At 38.2% G+C, this 27,795-nt stretch overlaps 1 protein-coding gene across 2 annotated transcripts in view; it reads left to right on the top strand.

Moving 5' to 3' along the window:
- Positions 1–27,795, top strand: part of COG5 (component of oligomeric golgi complex 5) — a 363,376-nt gene that overhangs the window by 273,126 nt on the left and 62,455 nt on the right. For both annotated transcript variants that reach the window (XM_028525999.2, XM_036010775.1), the window contains one exon: positions 1,004–1,103. In XM_028525999.2, the coding sequence (XP_028381800.2) occupies positions 1,004–1,103 (100 nt within the window). The remainder of the gene's footprint in view (positions 1–1,003; positions 1,104–27,795) is intronic.

The following is a 27,795-nucleotide window of genomic DNA, read 5'->3' as shown; positions in this document are numbered from 1 at the left end:
GGCAATTGTGAGAACTGTGTGAGATCCCAAAGTTGCCTACTTTGAAGGGGACTGAGGCATCATTGTCCTATGAACAATGCTTCTTGTATCTTCAGTAAATATCTCTATTTTCTGTATTACATGGCTGGAGACTTTCTCCACAGACCTTTGAGAAGACATTTTGTCACTTATAGTCTGCACTAATGTTGTTTCAAAGTCCTTCAATTGCTTCATCAAGAGAATCTGATCAGTGCCAAAATTTAATCTGCTACTTCAGAGACAATAAATACTTCTCCTGCTTTCTACCTCTTGTGGGATTTCATGTAATTTTTAACTCTTAGTATTTTTTCCATGGTGTTTGTAAACACTCCAGGGTTTTTTTGTTTGTTTGTTTGTTTGTTTTGTCTTTTTTGGCTTGGTAGTCAGTTCAAATGTCCCACTTAACTCAATGTTAAAGTTGGAAATAGACACAAGAAAGAAATACTTTAAGAGTTCAAAATTTCAAATTCTTACTATGCTTTGGAGATATTTGAAAATCTAAACAAAATAGCGTAAATTGGCATTAATTTCTAGAAATTGAGTTCCTTTATGTATCATATGTGATTTCTATTGTTAGCCCCTGTCCTCCAAGGTCAGGGCTAACCCTGACCTTGAATGGAACCTCTTCCATTCAAGAGCTGCCATTTTCGTGCAGATGTCTGTAATATGCAGTGGCTCTAATTGCACTTCTCAGTATTAACAAGGTTGCAACTTAAAAAATCTGTACACAATTTACTCTCATAATCACAGCCCGAATCCACACATGACATGCTTTTATTAATGAGAAACTGGTCGTTAACAAAGCCATCTCAAATCACTTTCTTCTAATGCTGAATTTGGAAGGGAAAATGAAACAATGCAACCAATTCTTGCAAGCAATCAATTAAACCTATAAAAAGAATTACCATATTGTGTATTCGTTTTAGGTTTATATGTTTGTTAATAAGCACTGCTGCTAATAATGAAGTCTGTTTGTTTTGTCCAGTGAACTAAATGTAGCTGCTGTTGATGGAGACCTGACACTGGCCATATCAAAAAACGTGGCAAAGACCATCCAGTTATACGGTGTGAAATCAGAGCAGCTTGTAAGTGTTATCTCTTCTATAAACTTTCACCATTTTGTTTAAAATTACTAATTTTACAATATTTGACTAACTATAAATATTAAATGGACTGAATAGTAATTAATTAATTTTTGTGACCAGTTGATGTTTTATTTGTTTAATATTTATGTACTTTCTTTTTTAATTTATTTTAATTTTTTAGTATATTTTATTGATTATGCTATTACAGTTGGCCCATTTTTTCTCCCCTTTATCCTTCTCTGCCCTACACCCCCCCTCCCACCAGCATACCCCCACTTTAACATTTCATATAATAAGGGCTCGGTGATGAACTCCTTTAACATGACCTTATTTGGTAAGCACTTTATCTGCCCTTCCATTCTAAATGATAGCTTTGCTGCATAGAGTCATCTTGGATCTAAGTCCTTGCCTTTCATGACTTTGAATTCTTATTTCCAGCCCCTTCTTGCCTGTAAAGCTTCTTTTGAGAAATCAGCTGACAATCTTATGGGCACTCCTTTGTAGGTAACTCTCTCATTTTGTCTTGCCACTTTTAAGATTCCTATCTTTAATCTTGGGTAACTTAATTATGATGTACCTTAGTTTGTGTTTGCTTCCTTGGGTCCAGCTTCTTTGGGACTCTCTGAGCTTCCTGGACTTCCCAGAAACCTATTTTCTTTGCCAGGTTGGGGAAGTTCTTCATTATTTTTTCAAATAAGTTTTTAATTTCGGCTTTTCCTCTTCTCCTTCTGGCACCCCTATGATTCGGATGTTGGAATGTTTAAAGTTGTCCCAGAGGTTCCTAAGCCTATCCTTGTTTTTTTGATTTCTTGTTTCTTCATTCTGTTCTGGTTGAATGTTTACTTCGTCCTTCTGCTCCAAATTGTTGATTTGAGTCCTGATTTCCTTCCCTTCACTGTTGGTATATTTTTCTTTATTTCCCTAGCCTTCACTTCTTCCTCCATTTTGCAACCATACTCAGTCATTTCTATGATCATCTTGATCACCAGTGTTTTGAACTCTGCATCTGATAGGTGGCTGTCTCCTCATTGTTTAGTTCTTTTTCTGGAGTTTTGATCTGTTCTTTCATTTTGGCTATATTTCTTTGTCTCAGCACACCTGTTACATTGTAAGGGGCAGAGCCTTAGGTATTTGCCAGGATGGGGCAGCCCACGTTGGATGTGTCACGGTGCTGTATGTGGGGGAAGGATCAGAGGGGGAACAAAGCCACTCACTCGGCTCTCACCCCTCTTTGAAAAAATGGTATTTCTTCCGCTGCCACAACCTCCAGAGGGTTTTACCACCACAGATTCTAAGGTTTTATTTCCTCATGCTGGAATCCTGGGTTGAGCTGTTTGCCTCACTCCCCAGTTGTTCCTCTCAATTTATCCACACTCGAATTTGGAATGCCTGGTTCACTCACACAGTCCTCCAGCTTCTGCCTTGCCTTTGGTCCACCTCACACAGTCCTCCAGCTTCTGCCTTGCCTTTGGTCCTCTCCACTGCAGCTGCACATCTCCACCCTTCTTGCCAGTCTGGGTGAATATTTCTTCTTTAACTCTTTGGTTGTCAGATTTCCATATAGTTCAATTTTCTTGCAGTTCTGGTTATTTTTTGTTTTTAAATTAGTTGTTGTCCTTCTTTTGGTTGTGCAGGGGAAGCAAGGCGTATTTGCCTACGCCTCCATCTTAGCTGGGAGGTATTTTAATATTTTTATTGTATTTTTTCCATTATCATTTAGTCCCCTTGTACTCCCTTCCCCCCAGCCATCACCACACTGTGAATATTAATTTACTGGCATTTTTACTTTAGTGAACTTTCGAAACTTTGTGATGAATTTTAATCAGAAAAAAAAGTGTTACGTCTATTAAAAATGGCCCTCCTGCCACTGTTATACTCTCAGAATGCAGGCAGGTTTTTTAAATAGGACTTGTTAAAACAATGTGTGTGCCACTTATGGGCTAATTACATGTTTTTAAAATAATGATTATTTCAGATTGATCAGATTTACCCTTTCTTTAACCACTTACTCCAGATATTCATGCACTGTTACCTACTGTGAAATTGAACTGTTAGAAAGTGATTGGAAGAAGTGACGTGCTTAAAATTGTAATATGAAAGTATTGATTAACTTTCTAAAGGCTCTAACCCTAGAGCCTGGCAGTTTAACCCTAAAATGATTCCATTTGAAACCGGGGTTTGCATATATTTAAAACAATAGCTGTATAGCTGAATCATAATCTTAATTCTATAAATTAATTATTTAAAGTTAAATGCATGTTTAACTAGTATATATGTGAGCTAACTGAAATCTAAAGAATAAGGCTTTAATATACTTTTAACTGTCATTGATGGACTACATTAACTTTAGAGAATATGCCAAAATCTGACATCTCTACTGTCTTTATTGTGTAACCAACCATAGTTTCAGTTTAGCCTCTTTTACTGCTCCTAGTAGCAATGTCAGAAAATGAAGTAATCTGTTTTACCTGCGTCCTAGTAGGTCCATGTGGTGCTGGAATAATTTTTAGGTGAGGCCAGTAACAAATGGAACTGAAGGAATTTGTGTAAAATGAATCTTGATGGTACAGTCATATCCTACTTTCAGTTCCAAAGGCTGGCCGGGTTTTGTTTGCATGCTATTAATAATATGGTGCTATTTTCCATTTAATTGTTCTTGCAGCTTTGACAAACAATTTAAAAGCATCTTGTTTTGAAACTTTGTTTATTGAAAACTGACCCTATAGAGACCATCAAAGCTCTTTGTAGGCAATTAGATGACTAATTTTTGTCTCAAGCTTTTAAAAAAGCATGGTTTATTTATTATTATTTTTTAATTTATTAGTTTTAGAGAGAGAAGGAAGGGGGAGAAAGAAAGAGAGAATAAAACATCGATTTATTTGTTCCACTTATTGATATATTCACTGGTGATTCTTGAATGTACCCTGATTAGGGATCAAACCTGCAACCTGGGCGTATTGAGACAGTGCTCTAACGATCGAGCTACCAGCCAGGGCCACATGGTGTATTCCTATATATGAAGTCAGGACTATATCCAATAGTGTAATAGTGAAAATGTCAGGAAGATAATCATTATGAGATGGTCCCACCTAAAGACAACATTAGGAGGAAGAGCCAGTATATATATATGGGAAATATTCAACTTTTTTGTGGCAGGAGGACGCAGTGGTGATGGTAACTTGTGACTTTTGTTAAGGTAGTAATGCAAAAGGTATTGACAAAATTAAAATATATGAACATACATCTGATTAAATTGATATTACTGGTCAAGTAGTCTGTGACCCTAAGTTACGTAGGCCTACCAAATCTACTGTATGCTAAAGGTTAATGGAAAGTCATTAACTAACATTTTTTAATTGAATTGTTTCCTTTTTTTCACAAGAAAATTTACTTTTCAATTTTTATTTTATAGTATTTTATAAATAAACCCTTAGCATTAAATAAGAGTACAAAGAAGATCATTTGCTCTATTTTTAAAATGTATTATTGATTAATGATAAGTAACATTTTAGTATTTATCTCTCATTTTTTTAGGTGTTAATAATACTGTTTCTTCCACTCTTGTGTTTCAAAATTTGACATGTTTTGTTCCTTGATCTTGTTGTATTCCTAAACTTGTAGTATTGTTTCACTGAAAACACTTAGAGGAAAATGGCCAAAATTAAATGTTTAGTGGGAGAAAGACTTGAAACAGATTGTTAAGTAAAATAGCTTTGTAAATGGAAATGTTGACTTGAAATTTGGTATGATAAGTCTAAAAATGGAGGATTATTTTTATAGATGAAAAATTTAAGCCTCAAGTCCACAAGGTTGAAAGGTAATATAAATCAGTTCAAGAAGTAAGATAAAGGAAAGCTAGAATTTTAAAGGCGAGCATGTCACAGGTGGACAGAAGTAACCAGGTTCTTGGTGATTGCGGACAAAGAATTGAACTGAACACACAGAGTTTGTAGCAGAAAGGGAAAGAACAGATTTATTAAGCAATAATACACTCCTCAGAACATAGGAGTAGGCCAATTCTGAGCAGAGATTGACCTCAGGGGCTGGAGGGGTTCTACTCTTATAGGGCAGATCTTTCCTAACTAGTTTTGGTGGGCTTTAATTGCTCATGTACAAGTAGGTGTATTACTTTAAAGCTACTGCACATGTGGTCTCCGGTGATTTTCCTTTACTGGCCACAGGAGAAGGGGGTCACACGATGTCAGTTTATTATAATGCTATTATAATGAAGCAGGGATCAGGTAGTATTTTCTGTGCAGATGCATTCATAATTCCCCATGATTCAGCGCTTTCCTAGAAATCGGGAACTACTGGTCTTAGAACGGGTCTCTGTCCTGTATTGACACCCTTTATCTTAGCCCTGGGGCACCTCCAGAGTTTCCTCCTTCCTGACAATCTTCTGCCTCAAGCATGTTTTCAAAAAGGGTGACTGACCATTTAACACCCCCATCCCCTCCCCCATCATCCTCCACACGTCCAGCGCCTGTTCCCTGTGTCCATGAGTTCTCTTCTACCTTGTTTGCTCAATCCCTCCACTCCTCACTCAGCCCCCCAAACCTCCCAACAGCTGTCAGCCTGTTCTCTATCGATGAATCTGTCTCTATTTTGCCTGTTCACCTGAAACCTGTATAATTTTGTTAACCACTTTCACCTCAATAAATTTAATAAAATGCAGGTGGAAGGTGACTTGAAAATGAGCAGCTTGACAAGAGTCCTAAATTTCCCTAAAGGTTAGTTGTGGAAGTTCCTTGGCTATCAGAACATTTTAGTATATGGAACTGCCTTTAGTCACATCAGGATAAAGCCTCATAAAAGGATTTTTTGAAGTAGGTTTTTTCTGTGGGTGATTGAAACTCATTGTGTCTCTTCGGATCTATTCTTCCATGTTTCTATGAAACCTATGTGTTTCGTTTCAACCTCATTATTTTAATGTTCTGCATATAGTAGAATAAAATATGTAAGTTATATATAGTATATACATTATAGTGTATATATATAGACTTAAAACAATCTGAAATTATTTTATCATTACACATGCATGTAACCTTTTTCTAAGGCTTTTCTGTTATTAATAGCCAAAATTATGTGTCATACAAAGCTAAACCTCTATAAGGAAAAATCCTTAAATTCTTTTTTCTGCTTCTTAAATGGTAGCAGGTAATTCACTATTTAAGGTTAGGATGGGGCCATCAAAGTAACTACCATTATCAAGCCCTTAAAGTGGCCTGGACTGTGTCAAGCCTTGCACATGTATCATCTCTTTTATCTCACAACAGTCTTATGAAATGGAAATATCAGTATTTGTCATTGTGAAATGTGGAAATTGAGGCTGAGAAGGAAGAATTGGTAGCATGCCTGAAATAGATCCCTAAAAATAGGATGTGAGCTAGCAAGTATTGAAACTAGCATTCAAGCTCAGATTTGACTCTAGGCCAGCTTTTAAAACTCTCTCTTGTATTTCAATACAAATACATCTTTTTTTTAAATAATAAAATTTGGGCTCATGCATACATATTATTTTGTGATTCACTTATTCCCTTTATAATATGACATAGAGATCTGTATCTACTGTTTTTTTTTTTTTTAGAGTTAATTTTTAGAGAATGGGGAAGGGTTGGAGAAAGGGAGAGAAACACCAATGTGTAGTTGCCTCTTGCACACCCCCTAATGGGGACCCAGCCTGCAACCCAGGCATGTACCCTAGACTGGGAATCGAACCAGGACCCTTTGGTTCACAGGCCCACGCACAATCCACTGAGCTACACCAGCCAGGGCTACATCTACTGTTTTTATACATGTATAATGTATTTCATTTATGTATCAGTATATTTAATTTCTTTGTTCTTAATGGATAGTGTCATAGTACATTTGAGATGTTATAATATACCATAAACTGGGTGGCTTGTAGATGATAGCAATTTGTTGCTCACAGTTCTGGGAGTTGGGAAGTCCAAGATGAAGGCACCAGCTATTTGATGTCTAATGAGAGCCTCTTTTATGGCTGGTAGGTCACTCTCTTTTCTCTATAACCTCAGTGGGTAGAAAGGGCAAGGCTTTCTCATGCTTCTTTGCTAAGGGCTCTGATCCCCTTCTTGAGTACTTCACACTTGGGATTGCAGCATCTCCTACAGGTCTCACCTTTTAATACTGTCACTTTGGCATTAGGATTCAACAAACGAATTGGGTTTGGGGTGATACAAACATTCAGACAATAGCAAATACATAGGTAGTTTAGTAGTTTAATTCACAAATAATGGGGATTTAGCCTTAAGTTCTCCTGTGTGAGTTATAGCAATAGGGTTTACTTCCTCTAATTCAGTATGTGTCATGTGAACACTGGCTTCCAAGGTGCTCTTTTGTGGAAATAAATTAGTGTTTTCTAGACTCTCATCATTTAAAAATCCTTATTCATCTGTGTTGACAACAATTAGAAGTTATAATTTATTTACTAAGTAAAATTTTATGTTCACAAACACATGAATACCCATAGATGCACCTATAAAATATTTTGTGATTGAACTGAACAAACATTATTTAATAGTGACATGTTTGTAATTTGAAGAGTTTTGAAATGTGACCTTTAGAAGAAAATGTCACTAGACCTTGCTATGGGAATTAGAATAAATTTCTTTGTCTTCTATATGTTAAAGGAAATTAAAATATTAATATATAAGGGAATTACTGTTTTATAATTTATAGACTTATAAACTTTTGTAATATCAAAATTATAGGCAAATATACTAATAAGTATTCCTTTTAAAAGGTAAACTGTCAGGATACTTTCCAATAATAATTATTATATAATGGAATATCTAGGATCTTAGTGTATAAATGTCAAGTGTTACAAACAGAGAAAGTAGATTGGCATCTGAATAGGTTACAGACCATGTGAAACAATAATAGAACAACATTTCAGGGGAGGTTTCAGCTTCAGTGCAGGTCATTAACTTTGTATGAGGTCAGGAGTTCTTGATGGCAATAAGACTTTTTAAAGCTTTGTAAATACAGTATACACTTTATTCTTTGTATAATAAATAATTTGGAGACCTGACATTCCTATAATGGAAAAACCTACATTGCCCTAGCACAACCTACATTGTGCTATTTAAGTGATATAGAAACATCAGGTCAACTTTTTTAGTTTTAAAATGAATACTGAATGCAGATTTAAATGTCATCTATCTGGTTATAACCTGTATAATATCATATGGTAATAACTTATGTTATTAACATTTAAATTGTTAACGATTGTGTGTGATTTTTGAGAGTATGTTTATTGAAGCTTAGGACAGTGATACAAGGAAATCTTAGGATAGAAGAAGGGATAGGAGAGAGGCTAGGTGGGGCTGCTCACAGCTCACCGGAGAGTGGACAAACAGGGGGACCATGGAGACGGGTTTAGGGGTTTAGCCTGGTAGGAGCTGCCACTGCTCACTGCTCCCCTGGTTGCAAGTCTCATGATATCTCTTAAAGTTTAGGAGATGCACACCTGTGTGGGAAGAAAAGGATGAAAAGAAAGGCACAGGAGTACTCCCGGGAGGGAGATCACCAAGAAAGTAAGAAATCACTTGGAATAGTTTTTATATTATGTTTATAAAACTATTATATAAATAGTTTTTGTATTATGGTTCATTGACAAGTGAACCATATGAGTAGATCCTGTTGGACCAAATGTATTTTAGCCATAATAGAAATACACTGATCCCTTTGGATTACCCACCCTCTTGATTCTTTAGACAACCTTCTACTCTTCCTTATTTCTGTCTATTCTTATCTGTCCTTATGTTGGACTATTTTAGGGCCACTCATCCTTTTCTTTAAGATAGCTCTGACTTGCTTCCCAGACTTTAAGAGCTTGATTTTCTGGGGACTGTGCCAGGTCAGTAGTAGATGGTCATGCTTATCTAAGATTCAATAGGCTATAGTGAAGACAGAGAAACATCAAATAATGGTTACTGGTATTAGGAAATATTTTCAAGAGAAAGTCAAAACTTGAACATTGCAGTTAAAGTCTTTCAAAGTCTGAATTAATTCTCTGTGTGCAATAAGAACGTTGCATAACAGACAACCTCAAAACCTGAGCAGCAGACAATAGACATTTATTGCTCATACTTTCCAGGGCAAGTGGAGGTATAGCTGGGTGACTTTGCTAATCTTGGCTTACAGAGGCTGGCTGCTGATCTAGGCTACAGTAGCTAGGGACTTGAAAAGAGATTGGGCAATTGGACCTTGCTCCAAAATTTTACACTTCGATACTATGAAGATGCTCTTAATATATTAGGATTAGTCTGACTTTCCTGGTCCATTTAATACTAAGAACTTTCAAATCTTTTCAATCATATCAGTGATCAAGAACTTTCACTCTTATCTCTGTTCCAAGGTATAAGAATGTAATTTAGTTCCCTAATGTATCCTTTTAAAATTACACTATTTAAAGTGTGTTTCTGAGAGAAGCTGTCAGCATTTAGTGAAGTTAGGTTCTGATTCACTCAGAGCACCCTCTTCCTAGCACACACAGACATACACATACAAGTAACAGCAAAGATACAGCCACGCTCACAAATAAGATATAAAGAAAACCTACACTTACCCCCTAGGCCAGGGGTGTCAAACTCATTTTCACCGGGGGCCACATCAGCCTTGCAGTTGCCTTCAAAAGGGCCAAAATAATTTTAGGACTGTATAAGTGTAACTACTTCTTAACTGTTAAGGAGTTGAAATTACATTTGGCCCTTTGAAGACAACTGCAAGGCTGATATGGCCCCCAGTGATATGGCCCCCCTTAGTCTAGGTAGCTTATTCTCTACCTCTGCTCATTCTCTAGGTATCAGCACAGTGTGACCTGAGGTAAGATAGCCTTGCAAATGGAACACATGCTCAGGGATTGGATCTGCAGTATTCTAGTGGTACAGGATCTCTGAGCCCCAGCATTAGAGATGGTTCTGAGTTGGAGAGCTGGAGTGGAGTGGTCGGAGGGAGGCACGGTTGAAAGATCACCAATAAAATCCCCAGGCACCAGGGACAAACCAGAAGGAAAAGACACCTAAATGCTTCCTTTTAAAAATTAGAATACAATCTAAAATTCACTGCATTTGAATATAAAAGAACTCATTTGCATTTTAAAAGCTATTGATTGTCTTTAATTACTATGTGAAGCACATAGGACACTGTGGAGTAAAAGGGATTCCAGGGAAAGCAACCTCACAGGGTGATCTGAGCATACATTTCTGACTAGGCAGTTATGGTGAGTGATCATGCCCAGGCATACAGCTTCTTCAGTAAAAATTTTTATCTTTGCCTTAAGCAAGCCATACACATTGTTTCTGTGCATCCTGGTTAATACACCCATGAAATGCCACTTTTCAGGTTCCTTAGAGGAGAAATCATCTTCAAGAGAACATACAATCTTTTTAGCTATCCTGCAATCCAGTCCCTGACTTGCTTTCTCCCACCTTCATGTAATCATTCCCTCCATAAATCCAAACGTGTAAAAGAAGCTGTAAACTGCCATTCCTGGGAACTTTTGAAGTCTTGCTACCTGGCATATGTCATTAGTTTTGACTCAAATAAACTCTTTATAAACAAGTTCTACAGGTTTGGACATTCTTAGGTTGACAGCACTTTTTACTCAGTACACTAGTGTGAGTTTATACCAATTTAGAATATTTTCAGGACACACCTAAAGAGACATGGTGCATATGGAAAGTGTTTTCTCTGTGATCGGAATCAAGAAAGTATTTCTCCTTTTTGGGCAATTCTTTTTTAATTTAATCATTTTCAGTATCCTGGAGCAGGAATGATTAATTGAAGAGCTCTGTGAAAAGGTTTCAGGTATCTGTGAACTCCAGGAAATTATAAAATATTATGATATGTGGATTTTTTTCTTGGAAAATGTAACATTTTCAAATGATTTTGTGTGAGTACCGCACGCTAACCAATTACACCACTAGAGCTCTGTACGTTTTCAAAGTATTTCAAAGAGGTCTATGATCCTTCCTCCCAAAGTAACTTAAAAATATCTGGAGAATCTCCCAAATATTTGGAAATTAAATAACATACTTTTAAATAACCCCTGGGTCAAAAACGGAAATATAAAAACATATTTTGAACTTAAAATATAAAATATCAAAATTTGTGGGTTGCAGTTAAACTTAGGGAAGTTCATAGCACTAAATAGTTGTATTGTTGTGGGGGCAGGGAGCAGTTCTCACATCAGGGTTCTAATCTCCCACCTCAAGACACTAGGGTGGTGTAGGGGAAGTCAGAGGTGCACTAGGGGCTCCAGCCTTAAAGTTGCCTGGGAAATGCGGAATTCTCTGTTTAACTTTCTGTGACTGTTTAACTCTTTGTAGCCTCAGGCTTGGCTCACTACCCAGAAAATTGGAATGCCACCCAAAGATAAACTTCATGCCCCCAGAAAGGTTAATGAATGTATAGAGTGGATAACTGCCCAATGTTATCTGTTAGCTTAGAAAGGCATTGCTCTCTCTGGTGGTCTAGTGACTATCTAGCATATGGTTTTACTGTGAACCCCTATGAAAAACAGACCCTGTCCTGGGAGGGAAGGATGTATTCCCAGCCAGCCACCATTAGGAGCAAGCAACTGCTTTGCTTGTGTATGTAATTTTCTCCTGTTAAAGCCCTTATGAACTGGAATAAGGCTACATGTCAGTTCTTTGAATCAATTGTGAATGTAGACTTTTATGGCTTTCCCCAAACAGAGGGAGAAAACAAATTAAATTCATAACAAGTAGAAAGAAGGAGGTAATAAAGATTACAGTGGAAATATTAAGTTGAAAACAGGAACCAATAAAGAGAAGTCAGTGAAACCAAAAGCCTTTTTAAGAATTTATTGGTGTAAGAAACCTCCAAAACCTGTAGAGAATTTTTGTAAGTTTATTGGAGCCAAACTGACAATTGCTGGGAAGCAATACCTGAAATGCTCCCGAGAATGACAGTTTTGCAGTTTCTTTTATACATTTGGAATTAAGGAGGGTACTTAAGAAAGATTGCATGAATGTAGTAGACAGTAAGGTACAGGATAGTTAACAAAATACTATGCTTCCTTGAGGATGTTTAGACTTCAAGGGATATAGAAAAGAGGATTCCTAGTGGCTTGCAAAGGTATGTTAACCTAGATGTGCCAGAACAATGGACAGAGCTTGGCTAAACTTCTTGCCAAAGTTTATAAGCTTGAGGCATGACTTTGCACCATGACCTACCCAGTTAGAAATTTATGATCAGATCACCTTGTGAGGTTATTTTTGGTTAGATTTATTACAGCATTACTTTTTTTTTATCCACAGATTAAAAGTGACTTTTTACAATGAATGTACATATAGAGAAGGAAAGAGTTTCCCTCTGCTATCTTAGGTTCAATAGCCAGGTCTATGAAATAAACTGACAGTAGAGAGATTAAAAGAAGAAAAAGTATACAAATTTATTTTTTCAATAATACATGTATGAGGGCATCACAGGAAAAAATAAGTGAATACCCAAAAAAGGGATGAAATTTAAGAATGTACCATCTTAATAAGGGAAGTAGAAAGGAGGGAATATAGGCTACTTAGGAGAGCATAAATTAATTTTTGAAAGGTTGAGTGGGCTCTTAGAAAAATAGATGGGCAATATTGTCATGGGAGAAGCTCCTAGAAACTTGGTTCTTCTCACTGACACAGTAAAGAATTACAGGTCAGTGATCCTATTAGCAAGCAAGTGAAGTTTAGTACTGCTAAGTTCTAATAGGAAGACAAAAGCAAGGGTGGCCAGAGGCCAGCAGGCCAGGGGTCCCCTGTGTGGCAAGAGAGCCAAGAGGGGCCAAGAGCCAAGAGAGAGAGTCCTTTGTTTTGAGGACTTATATAGTTAGGGAGATGGGGGTGAGGGAGTTACATATTGATTAACAGGTATAGGTGGTACCAGCTTCCCCCAGCGAGACATGACAACCCAAATGTAGGTATGGGGGTCTGTTAGCCCAAATCCTTATCTTGCTGCAGACTCTATTTGTTCATTTTGTATACATGATGTGAAGCAAACAGTTAACCAGAGTTGTTTATGGGCTTTTCTTTGGGCACTGTAGCCCCCTCCCCTTCTCTCTTCTAGGCCTTGGGATGAATACACAGTCCCAAGGTTTTCCTTTTCCCAGCTAGTGGAGATGATACACACCAACTTTCAAGGGCTGCCCCCACCCCTACACTATCTTGGTCAGAATGTCAAGCAACCTTATGGAACCAGGCTCAGGATGACTGGGTCAGTATGTGAGCTTTTGCTTTTAGCTTCCTGTATTAAGTTCTTTGTTAGATTGCAATGGGAGGGTCCCTGCCTTTATTTCCCCTCTAGACGCTCATTCTACCATAACACTATGGTTATTTGTGACAAAGTTTGAATGGGTATGATGTTTACTTCTAGTTTCCTCTCCTGTGATAAGAGATGATTTACATTGGGAATGAGTCCTGAGAGTTTTGACTAGGAATAAAATGTAAGACTGAGTAAGAGAGTTTATTGATGTGTGTCACTGCCTCGTGACTCAGGATTGAGCAACCTGGCAAGGCCCCTAGAGCCCCTTTGCTGCTGAGATAGTGCCCTGAATCTTGAAAGCCATGATGGTCTTGAGTAAATGAGATGTTTGTGCCAGAATGCCTTGGCAGCAGAAGGGGTGGAAGGTTTGGTGAGGGAGGCATACAAAAATTGGCTTATTATGTTAGATCAGAGTCTAGTAATTAACCATCTCTGGGAGAGCCCAGAGGGCAAGCTTCGCACTAGTGAATTAAGAATTATGCCAGTGAGGGGCCACTGGCATTGTTAAGAAGCTCCTAATGATTGGCTTTCTAGGCTGCTCTGGATCTGGGCTCCCAAGTGTTGGGGATGAACTGGGGATGACAGCCTTCAAAAAAGCACTGCACAGCATTCATCTATCTAAAGCAAGGTGGACAGGTCATCATAACAGCAGAAAAGTTGCAATGGCAGGCTAGTCTCTTATTTGCAGACATCAGGGAGCAGTGAAAAAAAGTTAAAAAGAGAGAGAGTCAATCTTCCCCAGCTGATGAATCACCACCTGGCTAGACTGGTGCCAGTTGAGTTCCTTTTGGCTCTTTCTTTAGGTAGAGTGGTGGGTCCAGGGAAAGCCTTTCCATGTATTTACCCTTCTTCAAGAACCTTCTGCTCAAAATAATCAATGTGCCAAAGCAGCATTTTTTTATTGGGGTGACATTGGTTTGCAAAACCATACAAATTTCTAGTGTACAACTCAACCAGACATCATCTGCTCACTGCATCATGCACCCATCACTCAAAGTAAAGTCTCCTTCCATCTCCATTTAGTCCCACTTTGCCTTCTTCCACCTTCCCCCTCCCCCTCTTTTCCTCTAGCTGTCACCATATGTTGTCTGTGTCTGTGTGTTTGTCTGTGTATTTCTTTTTTGCTTAATCCCTTCACCTTTTTTTTTTCATTTACCCCCCTCCCCTCTGACAGCTGTCAGTCTGTTCTAATTATCTATACTTCTGTTCCTATTTTATTTGTTATTTTGTTCATTAGATTCCACATATAATTGGGATCCTATCATTACTGTAACTGAATACAGATAGGGCTGCCTATTGCAACAAAAGGCAAACTCATTAGACAGATGCTGTTGAAAAGGAAGCGGTTTATTCAGATGCCAGCAGTCTATAAAGATGGGGGACTGTCCTCTTAAAGCTCATCTTAACATCTCAGTGCAGGCAGAAGTTTTTATAAGGGGGGAGAGGGGAAGCAGAAAAAAGAGATCACAGGAGGAGGCCTGTTTTCTTTGCATGACAAGGCCCAGGCTCCTGGAGTGAGTAGATACCCTAGATATTGAACCATCTGGGAGGTTGTTTGGGCCTTTTCAGGAGAGACTTTATACCCTCTACCTGTGAGGAAGTTTAATACTAGGATGGAATTATTATCTGAGTCTTCTTTGGTAATACTAGAAATTAAGAAGTCATCAACATATTGGAGAAGGGCCCTGTTGATCAACTGGAGTTCCATAATTCCTTGGCTAAAGCATTTCCAAATAAATGGAGACTGTCCCTGAAGCCTAAGGGAATACAGTCCATGTATATTGGCAAGTCTCCCTGGTTGGGGGTTAGTCCATTCAAATACAAACAAATACTGGGAGTGAGGGTGAAGAGGGATACAGAATAGAATCCTTTAAATCTAATGCAGTAAAATAGTTGGCTTCTCCTGGAATTTGAGTTAAGATCGTGTAGAGGTTTGGAACCATAGGATGTACCAGAATTACAGTCTCATTTACTGTCCTGAGGTCTTACACAAACCAGTATTCTCTGTCTGGCTTTTGTGGGAGAACAGGCATATTGCATGGGGACTGGTAGGTACTGAGAAGCCCATGCTTTTTAAATATCTTTCAATGAAAGGTTCAGTCCCTTTTATGGCCTCAGGTTTTTGGTAGGATGGGGTGCCCCTGGTTTTAGAGATATCCTGACAGGGCTTACAATCATTGCCTTCCCCGGTACTCCAGTTTCCCATACCCTGGGGTTCACTTTGAGGACAGATTCTGGAATATTACTGCTTTCTGGTTCAGGGTGAGAAGTTAGATTGGCCATCATGCATAACAATGAGGGTCCATTAGCTTCTATAGCTAATGTGTCTAGTGTGATGGTAGTTCCTGGACTAGATAAGATGTCTTCCCTAATAAGGGATGGGACACCCAGAAATCACAGCAAGGGTATGACTGAAAATAAGATTCCCAAGGCCACAGCTGAGGGGTTGAGTGAAGTGGTAGCATTGCAGAAGCCCATTTACTCCAGTGATCAAGCAGGTTTTGGAAGAACGAGGCTCTGGTGTGTGGTCAGAGCAGGGTAAGCAGCCCCTGTGTCTAATAAAAATCTAATCGGCTTACCTGCCACATCAAGGGTCACCTGAGGCTCCATTGGTCAGATGGTCAGTGAGGGCAGTAGGAGGTCTTAGGCACTGTTAATTTTGGAGTGTTTTGGCCATCATTGGTTTGGAGGCACTAGGTTCCTTTTGAAGCCTAGGGCACTCATTTGCCCAATGGCCTTTCCTCTTGGAGAAGGGGCATGGTCCTGGAGGTAGCTGATCCCGAGTCAGGTGTGGGTACTCCTTCTTTATGTAGTTGATCTGACTGTAAGTGAAAAATAGTTATGAGGGGGACCCCCCAAAATGGAATTTATTTATTAAAAAATGTGTATTTATTCTTACATGTTTAAAGTTTAGTCACCTCTAAAGTACTCTCCATTTGATGCAATATACCTATCAAGACTTTTTTCCACTGCTCAAAAAGTTTTTGAAATTGTTGATTTTGATGCGTTTTAGTATTTCTGCCATTTTTTGTTTCATCTCTTCCATGTTGGCAAAACGTTTCCCGTTGAGGACTTTTCACCTGGGGAAGCCAAAAAAAAAGGTCACTTGGGGAGAGATCAGGTGAATACAAAGGGTGAGGCATCTGGGTCATGCCTTTTTTGGTCAATAACTGCAGAACACTTAGCACTCTGTGGGCAGGTGCACTTGTAAATCACCCTTCATGAAATGGGCAAATGCGTTGAAAGAGTCCTCAAGAAAAATTCACTGAAGCTGAATGCAGCCTCTCACAACAATGCCAGCTGGTACAGTGATACAGATGTGTTCCTAGAACACTCACCTACCAGGCAGAGCCTGTACTGCAAGGGGCCCACCCTCCAGAAGATAATTCTGTTTTTTAAGGGTCCTCCCTTGTATATATGTTTTTTCCCTCCTCCCCCCTCTGCCCTCCCTTCTGCCCCGTCCTCCTCCTCTTCCTTTTCCTCCCCATCCTCCTTCTCCTCTTTATTCATTTTTCCTTAGAAGGTTACAGCACTGTTAGTGTGTAACAGTGCAGGTTGGGACTAAGGATGTAGAGAAAGAACTTTTGTTTTTTAATTTATTTCTTTCAGTTAGTTCTATTTCAATTTTTACCATATGCAAGAAATCACTTAATTATGTCCCAAAGGACCTGATCACCCTTGTGGGCACTGAGAAGGCAGGTTAAAGCCAACAGAAGTCTGGTAGCTCTTGATGCAATTTGTGCTCTAGACTTTGATTTATATCATCATAAACTGGTACCTTCAACCCAGAGCTTCTAGTTCTCAGGAGTGTTTCTTTAACCCTGCTTTTATGCCTGGATTCCTGAATACTGAAAGAAAAGAGACTAATTCAGTGCTGTTCCTTTCCTAGAATTCTTGTGATCAAATCTAATATACTTGAGACTAGTATTTCTTAACTCCAGATATTCCCACCCTTGCAAGATATAGGAAGAACTTTAGTCTTCACTCCGAGTGAGAGTGAAGCCATTTATTGGTATAACAAAGAGGGAAATCTAATTTGAAAGGAAGGATTGAATAGCAAGAGGTAATAGTAAACATAAATAATTGGTAAACATGTAGGTAAACCTAAGCCTTAATTGCATAAAGTAAGAAAAAAATAGGGACTGATTTGGGACACATAAACAAGATAGAATAAAATACAGGTCCACATTAAAGGGTTGTTTTTTAATCTTTACCCAAGGACATTTTTTCATTGTTTTTAGAGACAGGGAGAGAGAGAAGAATGGATGTGAGAGAGATACAAGGTTTGATTGCATTCTGGTACACATCCCAACAGAGGGTCGAACCCACAACCTGGGTATGTGCCCTGACTGTAGATCAAACCTTTTGGGGACTACACTGGCCAGAGCTCCATATTAAAGTTTAAAGTGAAGAGGAGATGATGAATTCTGAAGCATTCTAAAAATGCTTATATGGTTTAGGAAAATTATAAGGCCATATAGGTACTTGACTTAAGTTCGGTATCAATTTTAATATAAATTAAGACCACTGAAAGAATAAAAATGGAATATGTAATTTATAAATGAATTAATAGAAAAATGAGTAAAAAGAGAGAAAAGTACCAGTTTAGTAAAAGGCTAAATAAACAGAATAAAAAGAAGCAAAAAAATTATATGAAAAGTTCATAGTAAGGTGGATTCCAAATACATCATTGATCATGATGAATATAGACTAAACTGGTTATTGACATTTTTCAGTTTGGATTGATTCAGTAACTAAATTTAGCTCTGTGCAATGTTGCTTAAAACATGTAAACATATAAAGGATGAAAGTAAAGAAAGGCAGAAAAAATATTTCAAGCAAATACTAGTTACATGAAAGTTGATATAACTATAGTACCATCAGAAAAACAGACTATAAGGCAGACAGCATTATTAGTGATTAGGGGAGGAGTGTCACAAAGTGAGAGAAGGAATAATTAACTAGGAAATATGAGAATTATGATACACCTTACAGCACAGCCTCGGACTAATAAAACAAAGTGGCTCGAATTTCAGAGAAAGATTGACCGACCCACTATCAGAATGGGAGATTGCTCAGGTTAAGGGGGTTAATCAAGCCACAGCAGAATGATACTCCTTCGAACTACCTCCTTAATTTCCTCAGACAAACCAATGTCACCCAGTAAATTCAATAACAAAAAGATTCCTCAGACAATTATAGTAATTTATTGCAGATACAGACATAGAATAGTACTGCCAAATTTGCACAATAAATTTCTGATTTTTTAGATAACAATTGCTCTCAGTCAGGTAATTAACCTCTTTTTTTTTTCTTTTTCTAGTTTGACATTGTAAACAGTACTATTAAATTTTTTAAAATCTTTTAAAATATTTTATTGATTATACTGTTACAGCTGTCCCATTAGCCCCCTCCGCCCTCCACCCTGCACACCCTCCCTCACCCACATTTCCCCCCTCTAGTTCATGTCCATGTGTCATAAAAGTTCTTTAGCTTCTACATTCCCCATACTATTCTTGCCCTCCCCCTATTTTCTACACTACTTAATCTGTGTACCTTTTCCCCCTCTCTCCTCCTCCCACTCCCCTGTTGCTAACCCTCCATGTGATCTCCATTTCTGTGGTTCTGTTCCTGTTCTAGTTGTTTGCTTAGTTTCTTTTTGTTTTAGGTGTGGTTGTTAATAATTGTGAGTTTGCTGTCATTTGACTATACATGTTTTTTATCTTCTTTTTATTAAAATTAATTTATAGGATGAGCCTCAGCTTGGAGTTCAATAATATAAAATTTTTATTATTAAAACTTTAGTTAAATTGAAATTTATCTTTATACTACTACATGTAAAAACATACTTTGAAAATTAAAATGCATACAAGATTATAGATTTAATTATATTAGAATTTACATTTAAAACTGTGAAAGTACTTGCCTATATAAAATATATAAATTACTGATTATTTTTAGTAGTTATATATTTGTGTCTAATTTGGGCCTTAATAAGAGAATGCTGCAATTTTAGTTTTTCTCTATCCCTAAGGGTAAAAAAAACAAACAACATTCTCTTTTGGAAATTCTGTGGTTTGAAATTTAATCTGTATCAAATCCAAATTACCCTAAATCAAAGAGCCTTTATTCTCTAAACTTTATGTATATGTGAAGAGTGTTCCTATTGATCAACAAATTAGTTACAACATTTATTGAAAAATAGGAAAGCTTAGTCTACTTGACAGTGAATAGTTCTTTCTTCCTCAAAGAATTAAAAAATGTGCAGACTTGTGACTCTGAATTTAATGAACAAAGCTGGTGTTTAAGATGTAGTGATTAGTTATGGGTAGGTGGAAATTCCATCTGTTGTTCAAAAGCATAAGGCCCTTGAAGAAAAATAAAGTAAAAGCTCTAAATGATCCCCTCTGAGCATATCGAGTGTGCCTTCCTCATCCCCTGTAGTTACAAATCCCATGTGCCAGGTAGAGGTTTTGACTTAAAGAATAGGAGCGGGGAGACGTAGAGAGGTTAATGAGAAAGGCAAGTTAGCAAAATTTTTGTAACAGAAATACAGGTGCCTGAGCAATACGGCTTTGAATTGCAAAGCTCTATTTTAATTCCTGTGTGATGGTCTTGTTCATCTCTCATGTATAAGCAAGATATGATTTTGCTTCCAGCTTTTTGGTTGTATGTTAACTATTCAAAAGGGAAACCATCTCAAGCTGTCTTCTCTTTGATAACATTCAAAACTGTGAAGATTCAGTCTGATGTCAAGATGTAATGTTACCATTGAATCTGTTCTATGATTGAATGAACCTGTTCTTATTTTCACATACATAGATATGTAGTAACTCTTTTCTTTTTCTATCAGATATTCAAATATTTGACAAATTCAACAGCCTGAAGTATAAATAAAACCAAGAAGGAAATAAGAACATCCTTCAAACTGCTAGAATTGGTGTCACAATGTCCATGCTCTTAACACATAGGAAAGTCTCCCAGCTGTAATATGATTACTTCTTTAGATTCCCACTTTAAAGCGAGTTAGACCAACATGAGGGAAGATGAGAAGATCAAAAAAAGAAAACTGACACCTTAGCAAAATGAGAAGACTCATAGAAGCACCAAAATTTAAATAAAAGGGAAATGCATAGCTTCAAAAGATGCAGTAACATAAGGCTGTTTAGTGAAGGGGAAAGTAGCCATATACACCCTATTGCGCTCCAATAGGGTCACTCCTAAAACAAAAGTGCAATAGCACAAAACAGCAGACATGGTAACACTAGTGAACATACAGTGGTTCTGTGTACCTTATTTATGAAACTAGAAAAGTATGACATGCACTGTAGCAAGATTTTTTGAAAGTATTTTCTGGTAGTTTTACAACCTGAGACAATTAGTTTATTTGTCAGAAGTTTAGTTAGGTTGACAAGCCAGGGAAATGAAGGTTTGTTGTATAAACCTATGGATTTGTCATTTGCTGTACATTTGCAGAAATATGTTCTACTTTTGAATTCTAAATACAATGTAATTTCTCACATTATCTGAAATCTTTTAGGAATGGAGGTTGTACTTTTATTTTTATAGTGGATGGAATTATCTTCCATAACAATTTCTAAGTGTAACCTGTCAGTGAACGGTTTAGATATTTTATGAAATTCCTTAATACCCTTTATTAGAATTTTAGTAACTTTTGTCATTTTGTAATGCTTCATACTGTTTTAACATTTTTTAATGTCTTCCCAGTCTTTCAGTGAGAGCAAAGTGCTTCAGAGACAGATCTACTTTCGTTGCAGTTAAGAAGACTTAACTGCACCTCCCGTTGTTTACTCGTTCCACTGTGCGAATTACCTCATATACCCAACTATTTTCTTGTTCTTGTACACGAGAAAATGACCATTTTCTCGGTCATTTGACATTTATCTTGTGCATATAACGTTGTTATTTTCTTAGGGTACATTTCTAATAGGTGGAATATGTTAGGGTACAGTGATTTTGAGGCTCCCAGAATATATTGCTCATTAGCATCTCTTGACCTAGAAAACATTTAGATGAACTATCGAGTACACTAAAAATTATTGGACCATATGTCCAGAAGAATTGATATGAGGTAGATCAGGGATTACAAGTAGATTTCATCCCCTGTGCCAGGTCTGAGAGATTGGTAATCACTGCCTGGAGCACTGCATTGTGAGACCTCAACAGGCCCACAGTTGATTACTGACGTTTTCTATGTGTGTTAGAGGAGAAAGTGACAATCTGAGATCCAGGCATTTATAACTAAAGGTCTCCGAAGGTAATTTCAAAGTTTTTATTAAAAATAACTGATTTAGCCCCAGCCAGTGTGGCACAGTTAGTTGTGCATCATCCCACAAACTGAAAGGTTGCCAGTTCCATTCCCTTCCATTTCCGGTCAGGACGCATGTCTGGGTTGCAGGGTTGGTCCCTGGTTGGGGCACGTGCAGGAGGCAAACAGTCAGTGTTTCTCTCTCACATCAATGTTTCTCTCCCTTTGTTTCTCCCTCCTTTTACTTCTCTCTAAAATAAAAAAATAAATTTAAAAAAATATGTCTAAGTATAAAAATGTTTTGACTTCTTTTCAGAGAAGCATTGTAGATTACAGCAATCCCTCACCTATCACAGGAGTTACATTCCAGAGACCCAAGCTATAGGTGAAAATCTGGGAAGTAGCGGCGTTCTATTTATTTTATTATTTACATATATTTTAAGGCTTTATAAACACTTCCCACATTCCTATAAACCTTTCTCACTCTTTTATTAACCTTTCCCACACTCTTATAAACACTTCATATGCTCTTAAACACTTCCTACACCCTTAAACCTATGTAATTTTTACAACATATAAAATTCTGTATGGGTACTCATCAGTGAAGTATACAGTCGTCCCTTGCTATATTGCGGTTCCACTATCTTGCAGGTGAAGCCGCAATAAGTGAATTGCGACATAGCGAGGGATGACTGTACAGTACATTTCACATCTTTCTGCTCTAAACCTATAAAAGTCCAATACTTCTTTCTCATTTAGTTTATGTATGCTTTAACCAGGCAGCCTGGAGTCCAGCTGCTTGGCACCATGTATAAGCATAACATGAAGATCTGTGGGGAAGGAGAGATTTTTATTAACAGGGTACCAAATTTAAGGGGGGTGGGAGCATTCCTGCTCCAAGCTAACCTCTTCCACAAAGCAAAGAAATTCCCTTGCTCCTAGAAAGATTAAAGTACAAATCCTGCCCAGAAGTTTCCTGTTACTGCTTATCTGTCCTTTTGGACCTCAAGATGGCTACACAAAGGGTGTCCATCCTCAGGCTCTCTCTGTGGTGCATGCTGGTGGGTTTTAGCATTGTCATCACCTGGCAGCTTGCTCGCTTGCTCTCTCCTGGGGTCTGGAGTGCACTGCCAAATCACTCCAGATGGTCAGGCAGGGGAAGCCGCATCCGTGGGGCCCTAGTACCCGGGACCATCTGTGCCCCTAGGACAAGGACCTTTCCCAGCTCATGCCTCCATGTGCTGCTCTCAGGGCGAGAGAATGGAGGCAGTCCAGGCTGAGCGGTATGTTGCCAGCATCCCAAGGGCGGCATCCATTGAGGCACCTCCAAAGCATGGGACTCTGCCTCTGTAAGCTGGCTTCCGACCACCTGAAGCCTAAGCCCCAAGTGGGCCCAGTGTCTGCAATAGCCAAGAAAGAGAGGAAGGCTTCAGTGTCTGTTCTGCTTTAAAGTCCCCTCCCAAAATCCCACTAGCCGTTGGAGTGTCCAGCTTTTCCACCAGTGTGGGCCAGTGTTGGTGATGTTTGTCAGTGTCTGTGCCCCTCTTCCAGCCTGCATTTGTGGAAGGGGACAGAAGTTTCCCAGCCTGGCACAGGTGCAGAAATGTCTGGCCCTGGGGCCAGCGTCCAATCACTGCTGCAGCTTGCTAACCTCCACCATGCGCGAGTGTTTTGACTTTTTCAGATCCACCAGCCTCAGTACCAGCTCCCTCCGGCTGGTTTGTGAGCTTAGGGGCTGCTAGGGCCAGGCACACTGAAGGTTTACTGTAGCCTTGGGCAGCAGCCTCCTCCCACAGCCCCTTCCCTGCAGTTTGGTTGCTGGGGCAACGCATGTTGGCTTGTTAATAGTTGCCTTGGGCAGCCTCCTCCTGCTGCAGCTGTTTCAATCATCCACTTCTGTGTTTCTCCCTCCCCTTCTTCCCTTCTCTGGGGGAGTGCAGGCTCTGTGCCAGATCAGGGTTTCCCTGGATTAAGGTCTCCCCTGCTCCCCAGCTATCTGGTCTTGTAACTGGAAAAGACACCAGCATTCAGGCTGCCTGTCACTACCAAATCCAATAAGCAATGACAGTGATTGAATCTTTTATAGGAGCTTTATTCAGATGGCTGGCGATCCAAGAAGATGGCAGGTTCATACCCTAACAAACCATCTTGCTCTCTCTTTCCCAGCCAGATCTTTTATAAGGGGGTTGAGGGAGGGCAAACAAGGTGTCAGCGAAAGCCTTTGAAATTCAACAGTTGCCTCCAAGGGGGAAGGGTAGTCGCTTGCTTCTTCCTGGTACAGACGTCTCCAAGAGGTCATCTGCTTACTCTTAGGCGCCAAGATAGGCCTTATCTGTAGTTACTGAAACAAAAACTTAACATACACATTACTTGCTAGATTTATGACTATTTACCTTAAGCTAAATTTTCACAAGTCTTAAGCCCCTATCAGTCTGACTCACCCTGTTACATGCTTGCAAAGAAATAATTAGAATTATGAACAGATCCACGTAAAAAGTAGCAGTCCTCTAGTCTTGACATTTCCTCAGCAGTAAAGGAAATTCTAGGTTAACAGAGCACTAGTGGTATTTCCATGGTATCTGGAAAGTTATTTAACGGTCTGTAATTCATAACTAATCTACAATATAATTTCTTATTCTTTTTAGACATTTTTCTGAATTACCAACTTTATAATTTCCAAAAAGTAATTTTTAGTAGATTTTCTAATGAGAAATTTAAAGCTGTCACCCAACTCATCTGTTGAATTGTCTGTTTTATTACTTTTACATCTATACTAGCCCTTAGCTGTGATGTTAGGGAGATCTTGGTCATTTCCTCCGCAAATTAACCTTTGTATAAAAACAATTCTCATGCTAACTCTATAGGTTATCATTGTTTCATGAATTCAGTCTCAGTTGTTTCTCATGCACTGAATTCACCAAGATTCCTAGTGAGCAGATATACAAAACTAGAATTTCTGAAAACTATTTTCTTTAGGTAAATGTAAAAAGGATTACTAGGTCTTGTCATTCACATACAGGAAACATTTTAATTATGATTAAGGATTTGTTTAAACTTTGATTTCCCTCTCACTGTGTATGTGTGTTTGTGGGTTTTTAATATTTGAATACAACTGTTTTGGTTTCTGACATCTTTTCATACTGTATTAAACAGTGTACATTTCTTATAGTTTAGAATCTTGAATCTCTTATTGCTCCCACCTTTTTAATCCCCTAAGTCCTAAAGGTTTACCTCCAAATCTGTATTTTTGCCCCTTCATACAATTTTATTCATCTCAAATACAGAGGACTTTAAAAGTGCAACAATGTGGTACCATTATTCTGGCACTTCAGTTATTCAATATATATGTAATGAACATCTTCTTTTTTAAGACACCTTGCTGAATAGTCATGGGGATATAAAGTACTATGCAGGAAATGCAGTTAATAGTATTGTAATAACTGTGTATGATGCCAGGTGGGTATTAGAAATATCAGGGGAACACTTTGTAAAGTATATGTGTGATTAACCACTGTGCTGTGTTCACCTAAAGCTAACACAAAATAATATTGAATGTAAACTGTAAAGAACACAAATGTTTTAAGTATTTTATTTATTTATTTTTAGACAGAGGGGAAGGGAGGGAGAAAGAGAGGGATAGACACAATGTGTGGTTGCCTCTCATGTGCCACCTACTGGGAACCTAGCCCACAACACAGGCATGTGCCCTGACTGGGAATCTGGTTCGCAGGACGGCACTCAGTCCACTGAGCCACACCAGCCAGGACAAGAACAAAATTTTTTAAATTTAAAAACAAAAGACACTTTGCTGAATATGTACGTGAATCAGTGGAAAGACAACTATAAGGAGTTCAGATAAAGGAAATAGCCTGAAACAATGGAAGTTAAAATGGCTGAAGATGAGTGGAAGTTTCTGAAATAGCAGTGCCTGCTCTGTGCAAGGTGCTCTTTTATCACAACCCAAAAGGGGCCAGAATTCACTGCCTAAGGCCAGGCAGCTTCAATGGCCTTTGATTCTGATTCCTCAATCCTAATGCCTTTAGGCACTAGTCAATACTGAGATAGGCTATAGCTTGGAGGAGTGGGCTGTAGGGGAAAGGACTAACCAAAGAATAAGTGCGAATAAAGTGAAAACAAGATATAGAATTGCCTAGAGATAAAAATGATAATACCTCACATTGCCAAGGCATATTACAGTTTAGAAAGCATTCTTTTTGCATCAACTGTGTTAGTTCCATGTTATAGATGAAGAAGTGGAAGGCACAAGTGGTGGAGACGAGTCTGTTTATATTCCTAAGTCTGTAGTTCATTTTATTGCAGACATTCTAGGAATAACAGGAGAATGAATAAAACAAACTGATAAATTCATACAACAAAATATCACACAGCAGTAAAAAGGAACAAACATGGGTGAAAACCATAAGCATTATGCTGAGTGTAAGAAGCTTTACATTCACATACACAGAAAAAGGTATATGAAGATATAGAATAGGCAAGACTAATCAGTGGTGTTAAATCAGTGGTAACAAGTATACTGATGTCAACAAGTTATTTGAGATGCATCAAAAATATAAAATGGATAGAGATGGATAGCATACACAAGTATTGTAAAACCTTTAGGTGGTGAGTATATGGGTGTTCACTGTACAAATCATTCAAGGGTTCATAATTAAATGTTAGAAAAAGTGAATTGTACATTACATTTAGTGTTTAAAACAATATGTATCCCTGGCTGGCGTAGCTCAGTGGATTGAGCCCAGGCTGCAAACCAAAGTGTCGCAGGTTCAATTCCCAGTCAGGGTACATGCCTGGGTTGCAGGCCATGACCCCCAGCAACCACATATTGATGTTTCTCTCTCTTTCTCCTTCCCTTCCCTCTCTGAAAATAAATAAATAAAATCTTTAAAAAAAACAATATGTATGAGCAAAGGTAAAAAAATTTTTCCTCAAGAACAACACCACAGTGGCAACAGGGGCTGGTGAAGACTGAGTGATCTGTGAAACATTGTCTTTGGAACTTGTTAAAATATTTTTCATCATCATCTATGAATGTAGCCCCTGTTAACCCCAAGGCTAATCAAATCAGAACAGTGGGGTTTGACTGGGAAGTGGAATGAAGGAACCTTCTAGAATGATGTGGTTAACTACACCAGTAAAACCATTTACCAGATCTTGTTGACTTTTACACCTGATGTCTACATTTCATTATGCCTAACTTTGTCTTAAAAGGGGAAAATCTATAAGTAAATATTGGATTGTAGTTAATTATGCATGCTTAAGTGTTTTGAGGTAAAATATACTGATGTCTGCAAATTATTGCGAAATGAATCAAAAATATAAAATGAACAATAGATATGTGATATAGGGTAAATTGTAGAATGTTAGTTATGAAATGTAGGTTATCTGTAGGTCAGAAGTTGCTAAGAACATATGGGTGTTCACTGTGTAGTTCTTTTTACCTGAAGGAGACGAGGACGAGGAAGTAAGAGCCCAGGGTATCGGAAAGACCGTCTGTATAAATACTGTGCACCTAATGTCCAGATCTTGGGTCTCTAATACCACTTCCCACCAAAAGGAACCAGAACTTCTTAGAGACATGGCAGATTCCAGATAAAAGTATTATATCGGTATAAACTAATGAAGTTCACAACAGAGGTTTTATAAGAGAATATCTATATTTTTAGAAAATATATACTGAAATATTTAGGGGTAAAGGGCCATAATGTACATATGATTCAGAAGAAAATAAGCCTATACTGTATGTGTGTGAGAAGGGGCTGGGGAGAGAGAGAGAGAGAGAGGGAGGGAGAGAGATAGAGGGAGAGAGGGAGAGAGTACAAATAAGGCAAATGGGATAACAAGTTAATAGGTAACTCTGGGTAAAGTGTATATCGGTGTTCCTTGCACAGTTTTTATTTTTGTAACATTTTGTAAGTTTAAAATTATTTCCCCCAAAAGATGATGACAGGAGTGGTGTTGGAGGGAGACACTGGGCGACCCACTTAGCTAAGACGTTGGACTGATTACGTTTTGTGTTCTGAAACCAGAATAAGCAATAGATTATCTTACATTGCTAATTATCTACTGCTACATTTTTAATTCGATATTTAAATTTTATTCCTTGTATTT

The sequence above is a fragment of the Phyllostomus discolor genome, chromosome 10 (genome assembly GCF_004126475.2).
Source record: "Phyllostomus discolor isolate MPI-MPIP mPhyDis1 chromosome 10, mPhyDis1.pri.v3, whole genome shotgun sequence".
NCBI lineage: Eukaryota > Metazoa > Chordata > Mammalia > Chiroptera > Phyllostomidae > Phyllostomus > Phyllostomus discolor.
This window is presented reverse-complemented; position numbering and strand designations above follow the sequence as displayed.